Source organism: Parambassis ranga, chromosome 15 (genome assembly GCF_900634625.1).
Source record: "Parambassis ranga chromosome 15, fParRan2.1, whole genome shotgun sequence".
In the NCBI taxonomy this organism is placed as follows: domain Eukaryota; kingdom Metazoa; phylum Chordata; class Actinopteri; family Ambassidae; genus Parambassis; species Parambassis ranga.
In genome coordinates this window covers 20,817,985-20,830,057 of record NC_041035.1, presented here as the reverse complement: position 1 = coordinate 20,830,057, position 12,073 = coordinate 20,817,985, and the positions used below count along the sequence as shown (strand labels likewise).

General features: G+C 48.8%; 1 protein-coding gene across 2 annotated transcripts in view; it reads left to right on the top strand.

The window, feature by feature from the left end:
• Window positions 1-2,175, top strand: part of LOC114446924 (DNA nucleotidylexotransferase-like) — a 67,907-nt gene extending 65,732 nt beyond the window's left edge. For both annotated transcript variants that reach the window (XM_028422838.1, XM_028422839.1), the window contains one exon: window positions 1,884-2,175. In XM_028422838.1, coding sequence (XP_028278639.1) covers window positions 1,884-1,970 — 87 coding nt within the window. In that variant the 3' untranslated portion in view covers window positions 1,971-2,175. The remainder of the gene's footprint in view (window positions 1-1,883) is intronic.
• Window positions 2,176-12,073: the final 9,898 nt, after the last annotated feature.

Sequence of the window (12,073 nt, the reverse complement as noted above, 5' to 3'; positions counted from 1 at the left end):
CTGCCAGCATGAGTTTGAAGGACAGGAACATGGAGGGAGCTCGATGGCAGCCCGGATGAGAGGACTTCACCAGCGGAGGAACATGACGACCGGACACTGTGAAACACTCATTGATTGGTTTAAGGCCATCAGCCCAGTGCACACTGCAGAATATGACGGTTTGATCCACAGAACCATCTGGAAAATGTTCGGTCACAGAGTCTAAGTCTGTGTGTGGACGAGGCCGAAGGCTGTGAGCTACGAGGCCGAGCGATGGCGTCGTGTGTTTGAGGGGCTGCTCCCTCACATTTGATGTTGGCCTCAGTTCATGTTCATAAGACACATGATCGTATTTATAGAGCGTTTCATCAGCATGTAAAAAACATGCACAACAGTGCATCGCATCAGAGTGTCTCTGAGGTCCTGGGCTGGGATGAGTTCACTGATGGAGGCAGAGTGGAGGTGAACTCGGGGTGAACCTCCGTCCGCTGACCTTTCCAGAGATCGCTTGTAAACTTCCAAATAAAGTGGTTAAAACAATTTGGTTGAACGTCGCTGCAGTAATGTCACAGTGTGCCCCCCCCCCCCCCCCGCGTGGCTAACCTGTCATTTGCATTATGAATAACCAGCCGGTATGGAAGGAGACGTGCCTGCCGGTGCTTCCCCTCTCCTGGCTGCCTGTGAGTTGCTCTCAGTTGTCTCTGCCTTTGCCTGGCAGTGGAGCTGACACACTCTCCATTTTTCTGCCTTCACCAAGTGTCGGGTCCAGTTTAGCACTTGAAGGCAGGATGTGTCCGAGTTGCAGCCTCCTCTCTCTCTCTCTCTCTCTCTCTCTCTCTCTCCCTCTCTCTCTCCAGGCTGTCTCGCTCCCAAGGTGAGTCAGGCCTCGTCACTGCTCCTGTGGAGACATAACCCGTCACATGGTGCTGGTAGACGGCCAGCAGTTAATAGCCCTGTCGTGATTTGTCAAGGAAAATACTCATCTACTATAGAGAGCAATCACTTAGAGCAAGGTTAGAGTGTTTATGGAGAGGAAGGGAGGCGGAGGCTCGGATGGAAATGGTGTCTGAGCCTCGGCACAAACTGACTGGATAAAACCTCATATTCATATTGACGGCTCACAGTCAGGATCCATGGAGAGCTCTGGAACAGTGAAGCATGACACCCTTCAACGCTGAACAGCTGATTTGATCATTTCCAGTCAGGGTTTGACTCACTCACCTGATGTTCGCCTGGTTCTTGGTCTGTGTTGTTGCATCTGAGTCAAAAGCAGGAAGTGCTCTGTCTCCATGGGTAACCGTGACCATACAGCCGTGACGCGGGGTTCCTCAGGGGTCCGTCCTGGGTCTGCTTTTCTTTAATGTTTACGTTCTTCCATTAAAGAATCCCACCACAGCCATGCAGATGGAACCGAGGGTTCTGGTGTGTGTGCCTGGATCTGGCTGTGTTGGAGGTTTTGTTGCGTCCTCCTCTGCTGGACATGTGAGAGACGGAAGCAGCCTCTCCTCATCCATGGTGGTTGTTCTTCATCGGTTACAGTGTTGTGTCGATGTAGAGGTGTCCGGGACGAGCTAGAGGTCGTGTGTGGTGTTTTATTTTGAAAATTAAGCTGACAACAAAGTAGACTGGTGTATTTGTAGCGACAGCTTGGAGGGTCACTGGTGGAACTATGCAGCCTGGAATAAGGTGATCATACACGGCCTCTGAGAACATTCAAGTCACACTGTGATGATTTTTTAAACTTTTTCTTCGGTTTAAAAGATGAATTTGATCCGTCTGTGTCTGACATTGTGTCTTATGTGTGTCCTGTAAAGCACATGCAGTGAATCAGCCTCGGTGTCTCACAGACAAATTCCTGCACATGCCACTGACTTGACGTGCTCGTCCTCTCGTTCTCTCTGCAGAAAGAATTCCTGGCAGCCACGACTGAGGAGGACATCTTTGCCCATCTGGGTCTCGAGTACATCGAGCCTTGGCAGAGAAATGCGTAGGCCTCTGCTGGATGATGCCCGACACGTACAGCAGTGTGTCCCAGCGGCCGCGGCGCTCCGGCTTTTGATTTCCATACACTTTTGTGTTTTTGTTGCCAATATTGTTGTTGTTGTTGTTGTTGTTGTGTTGGATTACGTGCTGATGTATGATTCATAATTCTGCTTATTCACTATTGTCTGCTGGCAAATAAACATTCGGATCTTGCCTGTGTCTGAGTGCTGTAATCACAGGCAGGACAGAAATCAGCGCTGACAGAGGTGACCACTGAGAGAGGAAGACAGGAAACGGCGAGGGGGGGGGGCTTTGTCGAGCAAAATGTTGTAATCACCCTCCTCCTGGCAGGAAAGTGCTCGACGTGAAGCTGAGCCAGGTCTGCGGGGAATAGAGAGGCGGGTAATGAGCTTCAGATAGAGGAGCGCTCCACGCCGCCATTTAGCCTCCATTCAAGCCCGCCCCCCGCCCCCCCCCCCCCCCCCCCCCCCCCCCCCGTCCACTAGAGATCCTTTAGCTGGCGTCCCCCTATCTGAGGACCCAGAGTGTCCTCTCTTTGTTCCAGCATGAATCCCCTGAAATTAGAGGCAATCAGCTGCAGCAGGAAATCGGGGAGTAGGTGAATGAGTCCACGCGGCCGGCGTGCAGAGTGCATCTTCTGATGTTTGTGTACGACGGCTGTTCTTCAGGATTCGTGTCCTCATTCATCCGCTAATGAAGAAACTTCATCGGCCCCTGAGGGCCGCTCGGGTAAGTCTGATTCCACTGATGACACAAAGTGCCCTGCTGTCCACACAACAACCCACTTTCCCATGATGCTCAGCCCCGAGTTCATCCCATGGAGCCTGGACGAGAGCAGAGACGGATGAGAGCAAGGCATTCTCCTGAATCACCCTATTTAAAGATCTTTAAGTAGAACAGTCCGGCACTTTGAGAACTCAACCCAGGCCCGCTCCTCCTCCTCCTGCTCCTCTTCCTCCTCCTCTTCCTCTCTGTCTTTATTTCCTGCTGTTTCAGCCTCACTGACACAAAACAAACTTTCAAGTTTGACCAGATGGCGCAGCGCCCGCGTCTCCTGGGTTTATCTGTGTAGAAACGTTTTTGAACTGAAGCTGACCTCCATCCCTCTGCATCCATCCCGCTCTCTATTTCTCCTAATTGTTTTTCAAGTGCAAATATGCTCTCATTCCTATTTCACATGAAATATTCAGCAGTGTAAAGGGATTTAAAGGCTGTGGCACTCAATTTAAAAAATTTACACGTTGTTTAGATTTAAGAGCAGCACAGAGTGCGCCCGGCTCCTCCGGTTCAGTCCCTGTGCAGCAATCCATTAGAGCCGTATCACAGGTTATTGAGTGGACCATCTTTTGTGGTAGTTACTTTGTCTGCAGAGGACCCAAAATACAGCACACTATGCTGCAGTGTTTCAACACTTGACCCCAGTGAACCCAGGCTTTTGGATGGAGAAGAGGATTTGGAAGGATCACGGGCAGATGTTCTGTTTGGATGAATCATCAGCTGTAATCATCTAGACCTGTGTTTTTTTGTCCCTGGTAAGGTGCAGGAGGGGGGGGGGCAGCGTAGTGACGGTAAAAATAACTAGGGTGGTGAGGTCAAAGGTCAGAGGTCAGGTTCAACTCCACAGCAAACTGTGAGGATCATTTCTTAGAGCTCTGTTTGTGCAGACACACAACACACAAAGTTATCTGCTCTAAAGCTGCAGCAACGATCAATGAGTGGAGGTTTGGACCCTGTTCATTCCAGCTGGAGTCGATTCCAGATTCAATCCTGGTCAGTACTGTTCAATCCAGGCTCTTTGCTGTGCTCCAAGCCGCTGGGTGTCGTAAAATCCAAAATGTGTTCAGGCCAGAGTCGGACAGGGTGTGTGTGCATGTGTCACGATTTTCTTTCGTTTCATGGGTTCTTTCAGTTTTTTCGGTCCAGATTCAGGTGGTTCCTTTGTAGCCGTGTCAGTAATAAACTCTCTGCAAGGCTTTCGTAGTCGGATACTGTCGCTGTGAACCTGGACGTATGACATCGCCAGCTGGATTTCTGTCCAGCCTTCAGTTTTACTCAGACTTTTTTTTGCAGAAGCCCAACTTTAAAACCTCAGATCCAATTTGTGTATTCGGCACTTTCAGCCAATCACATGAGGCCATTTTCCATGCAAATCGCCGCCTTTGGCTTCTCGCTGTCTGGCGAACACGGCCCCTTTTTTCTGATGTCTGCGGTCTGACTGAGATGACAGATGTGTGAATAAATGAAAAATTGCTTGCAGGAATTTGCATAAAAGTCCTTGATTTGCTGACAAAAATATATTTTGCCGTCCAATCAGTTTTCATTTCTCCCCATGCAGTCGTTTCAAATCCCCGGCAGTCCGGCTCCAAAGGCCTTCAATCACGTCTGTCTGACAGCCATTCTTTCCTCTCTGGCAGATCCATCATGACACAAGAGCTTTATGGTGACATCGTGGTGTTATGTGCCAGCCGGGACTCGCTCAGCGGCAGCGGTGCAGCCTCACTGCTGACCTTTCCAAGGCTGGATTACACAGAGGGCTGCGGACACATGCTGCATGTTCTTCACATGGATCCTCACAGACACACACACACACGTTTTAACACACTTTAAACATTTTTAACACTTCACTTTCCAGTGCATCCACCTCTGGAGTTAGCACCACTCAGACCAGACCAGAAAACAGGCTTTGGATCAATGGGGTTTAACGGTGTCTGCAGTCATTACACATTCGAAGCTGCTCGTGTTACTTTAAGTACTGACCGACGTCAGCGGACACGTCACTCCACAAAAGTCCACATAAGGAGGCTGTCCTGATCCTGGGGTTCTCCTTGGTTTGGGTTTCTGTTTCATCCTGTGTTTGGTTATTTTCCTTGTAGCTGTAGGTTTGGTGTGTTGTTACTCTGGGTTTTTGTGGTTCTTGTTGACCTTGGTGGTGTCTGTCCATGCTGTGTTGTGGGTGTGTCTTGTGCTTCCTGTTTTACTTTGAAAGTCCTGTCTTCTTCGTGTTTTCCCTGGTCTTTTACTTCCTGTGTTTCCCTCCAGTTTCGATTACCTGCCCCGCCCTGATTGTGTTCACCTGTGTCTTGTTGTCCTGTGGTCCCGCTTGTTCCTGTCCGGTCGTCTTGTTCGTACTCCTGTGGTTTCACTGTCTCTATTCCAGCCTCTAGCTTTGTGAGTATTTTTGTTTAGTTTTCAGCATTAGTGAACAGTGTACAGTTTCTTTTCTGCTGTACAACGATAATTAGACCTCACAGCAGTATCGGCCGGTCGGAACAGCAATGCAGGAAATTTCTGAAATTTGGCGTTGTCCAATCAGATGTGAGAGGAGCGCTTGTTTTGTCATCCTGAGCAGAAGCTCTTTGTAGGCGGCTGCAAGGCCTTTTGCATCCATGGTTCACCCACAGATACATTACGGTGTGAACTGATATAAGGTCATTGTGCAGCTCTGTCAATTTGTCACTGCGTACATTATGAGGCTGATGGAGGACGGGGATGATACGGGGTCGGATGCATTGACGGGGAGCGCTCGGAGATTAATGGGTGACTCCTAGAGGAGGACACGTGCACCTGAGGGAACGCACATCAGCCGTAAAGCTTCCCCAGAGACGCTCCGAAGACAGAATGTGAAGTGTCCCCTCCCTCTGAAAGTTACATGACAAAAGGTCACAGTGGACAATGAGAGAGTGGAGGTGAATAATCATGTGAGAGGAGATGAGTTTGAGTCTAATCAAAGCGTTGATGTGGTGAAGAACAGCAGCTCCTCCTCACAGATGTGATGTCTATCCTTTCATGTCAGACATCCAGCAGCTGAAAAGGACCAAAATAGATCAGCAGCAAACACTGATGATGTCTGAGCGCGCCTCCTTCAGCAAACTTTCTTTTTATTGTATCAGAAGACAGTGATTTATTGGCTGTGCTGTAGGGGCTTGAATGCAAGTGTAGGGGCCAGTCAAAGCCGATGGGGGAAGGTGACAGAATAAGGACACTGTGTATCCTCGCCTGTCACAGCGTCAACTCAGCCGCAGAGGAGTGAAGCCGCTGCACGCTGAGGTTCAGAAACAAGAGGAGACAGAAGAAAGGTTCCCATCCTGATAAACATTTATTACCGAGCAGCCTCATAAAGCAGAGACTGAGCAGAGGTGTTTAAAGGATCGTCTGCCCTGAAAGACGAGCTGCCGTCAGCGGCACGGTGACTTTCAGTCAGTAGAAGCCATGTGCAGAAAAATCACGAAAAAACAAAAAGGCTCCTTTCATGATGGACGACCTCCATGCTTGATGTTGGAGAGGGCGGACGGTTTCAGGGAGTGAGTGTCCTCCTCCACAGGTGGCAGAGAAACGAGAGGAAGACGAGAGGGATGAAGAGGAGGAGACGAGCCATCTGCTGCAACATGTCAGCGCGCTTCCTCCTGCTCGCTGGCAGCAGAGAGCGGCTCTGTGAGTGTTTGCACAGCGCTGCCTTTCTGTTTGTGTGTCTGTATAGGTATACTATGCGCTCACTGCTTTGTGTACAATGTCTGCAAGTTTGCATCTGTAACTGACTTCAGCACAGGTTTCCCCAAAGCAGTCAGGCTGCAGCAGCTTAAAGGATGAACATTTTCACACAGGGGAAAAGAGCCTTTTAAAGTCAAAAGTAACAATGACTCACAGTTAATGACAGACATGTTCATTTCTGCTCACTTAAAGGCAGGTTTGGTCCTTTTATTCTATGTGTGAAGTGGTGGTCACTCACAGACACCTCTGTGTTGTACACAGCTGCAGAGCAGCATCAGCTGGCCTCCATCCCTTCCTATGGGCACTCTGCTCTGAGCCTGAACACACTGTTTTACTCAACAGTGTGGACATATTCTCATCTTCAGATGGCTGTTAGCGGTGCACCGGCGCGATGCTAACATGCTGCACTGACAGCTGTGAGTGCTAACAGCAGAGTCCTGAGGAGCTGCGATGTCGAGGACTAGTCAGCTACCAGCAGCAGATTCTGAGGAAGCCAACAAGGAAGTGTTAAAAGCTGCAGTTCCTCCGGTGGCCTCTGGGGCTCCGACCTGCTGTCGCTCTGCAGACGACCCTGCAGCATGCTGAAGACCTGACCCTCTCTCGTGGTGTGTGTAGACCATTCTATGTGTTCTCATCCGTCTCTGTGAGTCCTGCGGTCAGTCTGTTCCTCCCCCCTCCTGCAGAGTCCCTCTCCCTCCAGATCCCAGATGTACCAGCCTCCACATCAGGCTGCTAATGAGGCGTCGCTGTTCATTCTGTGGCTCTCTGAATGGAGGTCCAACCGTTTAACCCCGCCCAGCACGCCCCGTGAACCTGGGTATTTTTAGGCTTCACCTCATTTCATGCTGAATAAACACCCACGCCTGGCCGCCCTGCTGGGCAGAGTGAAAAATGGAAGCAGGAAGTGACAGGTGCATTTTTCCCCTGATTGACAGCTTCTCTGTGGGTCCTGGAGGGAAAGGTGTTGATTTACAGCTTTGATTTTTCTCATTAATGTAAACCTCTGTTTCTCTCCATTGTTATAATTGCATCAGTTTGAACTTCGAAGTGCATATTGATCACTGAACAAATGAAAAAGAAGCAGCAGTCAGACTGTTTAAAATAATAAATAAATAAGTAATAAAAACAAACTTTGATCCATAAAACTTAAAGACGGAGTTCCCTTTGCTAAGACCCCGTTCACACTGGGCTGGACAGGATTCGGGCCGTATCTGGATATATCTGGATTGATTTCAGTCCACCTCTCGGAGGTGGATCTAGCTGGATTGGCTTTCATCTGGCTCAGGTCTGAAGGCAACTGCAGCTACTGAATCCGGCTAGCGACATGATACTTCCGGTTCACAGGGACAGTGTCCGGGTCGCGTACAAAAGCCTTTTAAACAAGCCGCATTTAAACAACCGCCGAACTACGACAGCTTTGCCCCGAGTTTATTTTCCACAGGAGAATAAACTGCTTTTTGAACCGGAAAAAACGAAAGAACGAGCGTCACGGGACAAAAAAAATCACATACGGTCCTACTGCGCCCTGAACGGACTCTGTATATTACAAGGCGCCACCTAGTGGTTTGGGGGACAACAAACACGTGTGTGTGTGTGATAGCCAGATTTGAAAATAGGTCTGAACGTATCCAGTTTAAAGGTGATCTGGATTCAATCCTTCTCTAGCTGGACTGACTTTCTCCCGTGTGAAGGGTGTGTCCTGCAGAGCCGCTGGTGCTTTCTTAAAATGGACGGCGCCTTCACGTTGGCAGCGCTTCTTCTTCCCTCTGAAACAAATCTACAAAAACATCCACAACCTGACCTTTCTCTGTGTGATAAAGACACAAACTGTGTTACTGCAATCATAATAACGATCTGCAAACACCTCCACTGACATTTCTATACTTCTATATTTATTCATATGTCCCTCTACAAAGTGATGAACAGAGTTAATGTGAGTAAAGTAATCATCATCAGATGAATTTAACCTTTTCCGATAAACTCTCATATGAGCCGCGTGCACGTGTACATCAGTCACATTAACTTCTTTGTTCTTTTTCATTCTTGGACTTCGTTGATGTGTCATGTGATCCATTCTTCTCCTGAGCGCTCATTGTGTCAATCACATTGATTGCAGCCTGGTGTTATCAGTGGCTGAGTCCCAAAGCAGCTCTAATTGTCAGTGTGGCACAAAATGAGTCTCCGTCCTCATTTGTTTGACATCATTTATCACGGGAGCTCCCATCGGCTGCTGCGTTTAACGTTACTGTTTGCTGAAGTTTGAAAAGACGTCTGTACCTGTTCCTGCAGCTCTGAGAGCCGATCACACAGTAAACGTCGTATTGTCTGTGGACTTGAGAAAGAGCAGATCTGAGGCAGGCTGACAGGGTGCAATCATTCCAGGATCAGACAGCTGCCTCCAAACTCTCACCCACTCACAGCTCTCACTGCCTTCATCACGCTTTATTCCTGTCGCCTCTCTTCTCCTTGTTGCTACCGATTAGCGTAGCAGCCAGAGCAGATGATGTTTGGCTTGATGCTGAGCGGTAATGTGGTCTTTGATACGTCGGGTCTTCAAGAGGACGAGTGAACGTCTTCTAATGATGCTTTTCTCTCTTTGGCTCTCTGTGCAGCCTGGACGGCATTTACTAAGTTAAAGCACACGTTCTCCTGACTTTACGGGCTTTTATGTTGAAAGTGTTGACGGTCCTCACTGACCTGGTTTTTTACTGCTGGGATTGTTCTTGGGACGGCTCTCGTCCATGGTGACAGACCAAGTCTCTCAGTGTTTCCTGACCTGTTGATGATGATGAGTTAGCAGCTGTAAGATGGAAACTGTTTGGTTGGTACCATAAAGAAAGGTTTTATTTTCCAGTCAGTGAGGGAGGACGGTGGAGAAGCTGGATCGGACAGGGTGGAGAGGAAGAGCTGTGCATCATCAGCAGAGTGTTCTCTTAAACAGAAATACAGTTGTCTCTAAGTGATGAAGGTGAGCTGCTGCATTTTGAAGCAGAGGCCTCAAATGAAAGGCCTACAGGGACGAGGTGAGGCCCTCCGAGCTGCTGGGAGGCGACATCTGTGCAGACTCCAAATCAAACAGAGGAAAGCTCGGCGTTTCTCTGAGAAAACAGACACAAACTTTCCTCTTCTTCACGTCTATCTGTCATCATAAGCGTCACAACAATGCTCCGACATTACGGTCCCTCCACTGTGGGCCTGCCGACAGCTGCCGGTGATTCACTTTGCTTCATTTTGCTTGCTGTTAACAGCTCATGGGATGATAACAGCCGCGCAAGCGCTTTAATCATATTCCTCTGCCTTCAAGAGAGATATTGCTTTTTCTCAGTTTATTGAGTGTGTGTGTGTGTGTGTGTGAGGCTGGTCGGTGTCATGGGTGGCCGGAGGACATGCATCATTGATCTGCTACTCGGGGCTTCCTGTACACATGGTGGCATTAAAATGATCCATGGCCTCTTTCCCGGGCTAATACCAGTGATATTGAGATATCAGACTGCTGCTTTCTGTTCCTGGCAGCAGCGAGGCACACACCCACGCCGGCAGAGCCAACACACACACACACACACACACTCAGACACAAAGGCAGGAGGAGAGAGTTCTTCCACAGGGGCTGGAGGTGATAATCTAATAGGGACATTTGTTTTTGTCTCCCGCTCGCTACTCGCCTCCTCTCAGCTCTTCAAGCTCTGAAAAAACAAAAGCTTTCGCCGCCGCTGCCTCTGTGGTGTATAAATAACAGCCGCACGACAGCAAAACAAGTGTAACACACACCATCTGGCCCTCCACCGAGGTGTCTGCCTCATTCACATAGATGGGCAGCAGCAGGGAGCAAGGGGGAAAATGGCGTCTTCTCCACACCTCAGGAGGAGAAGCCAGGAAAAGGCTTCAAATACCACAGAGTGCAGGTTCCTCTCAGAGCGGCGGACCTGAAGGTGTGCGTTCTGTCGTAGGTATAATCACTTCTGGCTACAAATCAAGTGACTCATTATAAATCTGTCCACAAGCAGGATGTAGGCTGGGAGCCCACACACGCTGCTGCTTTCCATAATAAGCTCCGTAAAAGGCTTTCACTGCTTTTTATTTCCCTCTGCCGACAGCCGGCTGCGTCCGTCTCAGGGTGAGACGTCCAGGTCCCCCTGACTGTCCTCTCACTCATGTCTCTGATAGCTTCCATGAAAACTTCGGATCAATTCTCGGAGCGCATTACTGGGAGTTCCTCATCCATCGACGGGCCAGGAGGGAGATTCATCAGTGTAACCTTTGGAACTAACAACCTTGTTATTCCCCACAAAGCCAAACAAAATGAGAGTGTGTCTGTGCTGGAGGCTCGTTAATAAGAGCGGCACCGAACAGACGCTCTACACCGCTGGTATTGATCATGTGTGAAGACGGACCTGAGCAGTCGATACACACACACACACACACATGTTTTTGTGTTTGCATCCTGCAGAGGAAAGAAGCTTCCATGTTTTACACATAACACTCTCAGAGAGGTTAAACTGTCGGCAGGTGGCGTGTTCCAGTATCAGTGCTACCTGCAGTTAGTCTGTTTATGAGACCACCAGGACGTCGGTGCATTATTGATTGATTGATTGACAGTTAACTAACTTCCATTCATTGATCATTGCTGCAGATTTACAGCAGATCATGATGTCTTAGATGATAACTTTCCTGACCTCACAACCACCTGACCTCTGATGTCATCACCCTCCATCAGACCTGATCAATAACACACCAGCACTGTTGTGCAGCTGGTGTTGGAGACCTAGATGTTCCTATGGAGCCATGAAGGATACCAGGAGCTCTGTATGAAGCACCCATGTGTGGTACAGCCGCGCACAGAGTGACACTGATGTTAATGAACCATCATCAGTCCTTCCTGCTCCGCAGCAGGTTTACCCCCGAAGGACCAGGGGCAGCGAGGAGGAGGAGAAGGGGTTAATGTTTGACTCCAGGTTTGCACTGTTTATTGAGGATTATGAGCGTGCGTGAGACCAAACGGTCCATGTGTGAGGTCTGCCTCCACCCTGCTGATCCACCATCACTGCAGCTCTCCACAGCCTCACATCACGTCTATAAATACGACCCTGTAAACACACCTGAGTGCCTGAGATGTCTCTATAAGACAGAACGTGTGTGTGTCTGTGTGTTAATGGCCTGATGAATACATGAGCAGCAGAAAGTCTTCATTAGCACAGTTACTACAGCAGTATTAAGTGGATAGACGCGTCCTCAGAGGAGTCAGACTGCTGCAGCTCAGATGATGTAAATTGATTTTCACACTGTTGAAAATAAATCTTAGCATGTTTTAACCCCAGAAGTAACAAGCACGACTCATCTGTGTCACTTACACTCCCTCTAAATTACTGACAAGATTATCTCTGCTGCCACAACGTTATTTATATCTATTTATCTATGTGTGTATTTATGTCCTGGTTGTTTATTTTATTTACCTTTCCTTACCTTAGCTGGGAAATAAGGCTGACATGTTAAAGACTGCAGTTCCCGCCGCAGCCTCCAGGGGCTGGCTCCAGAAGTGAGTCCACCCTCCTCCATGTTAAAATGACCAACAGAAATAAAAGGTGTTTACAGCCTGGTTCAAAGG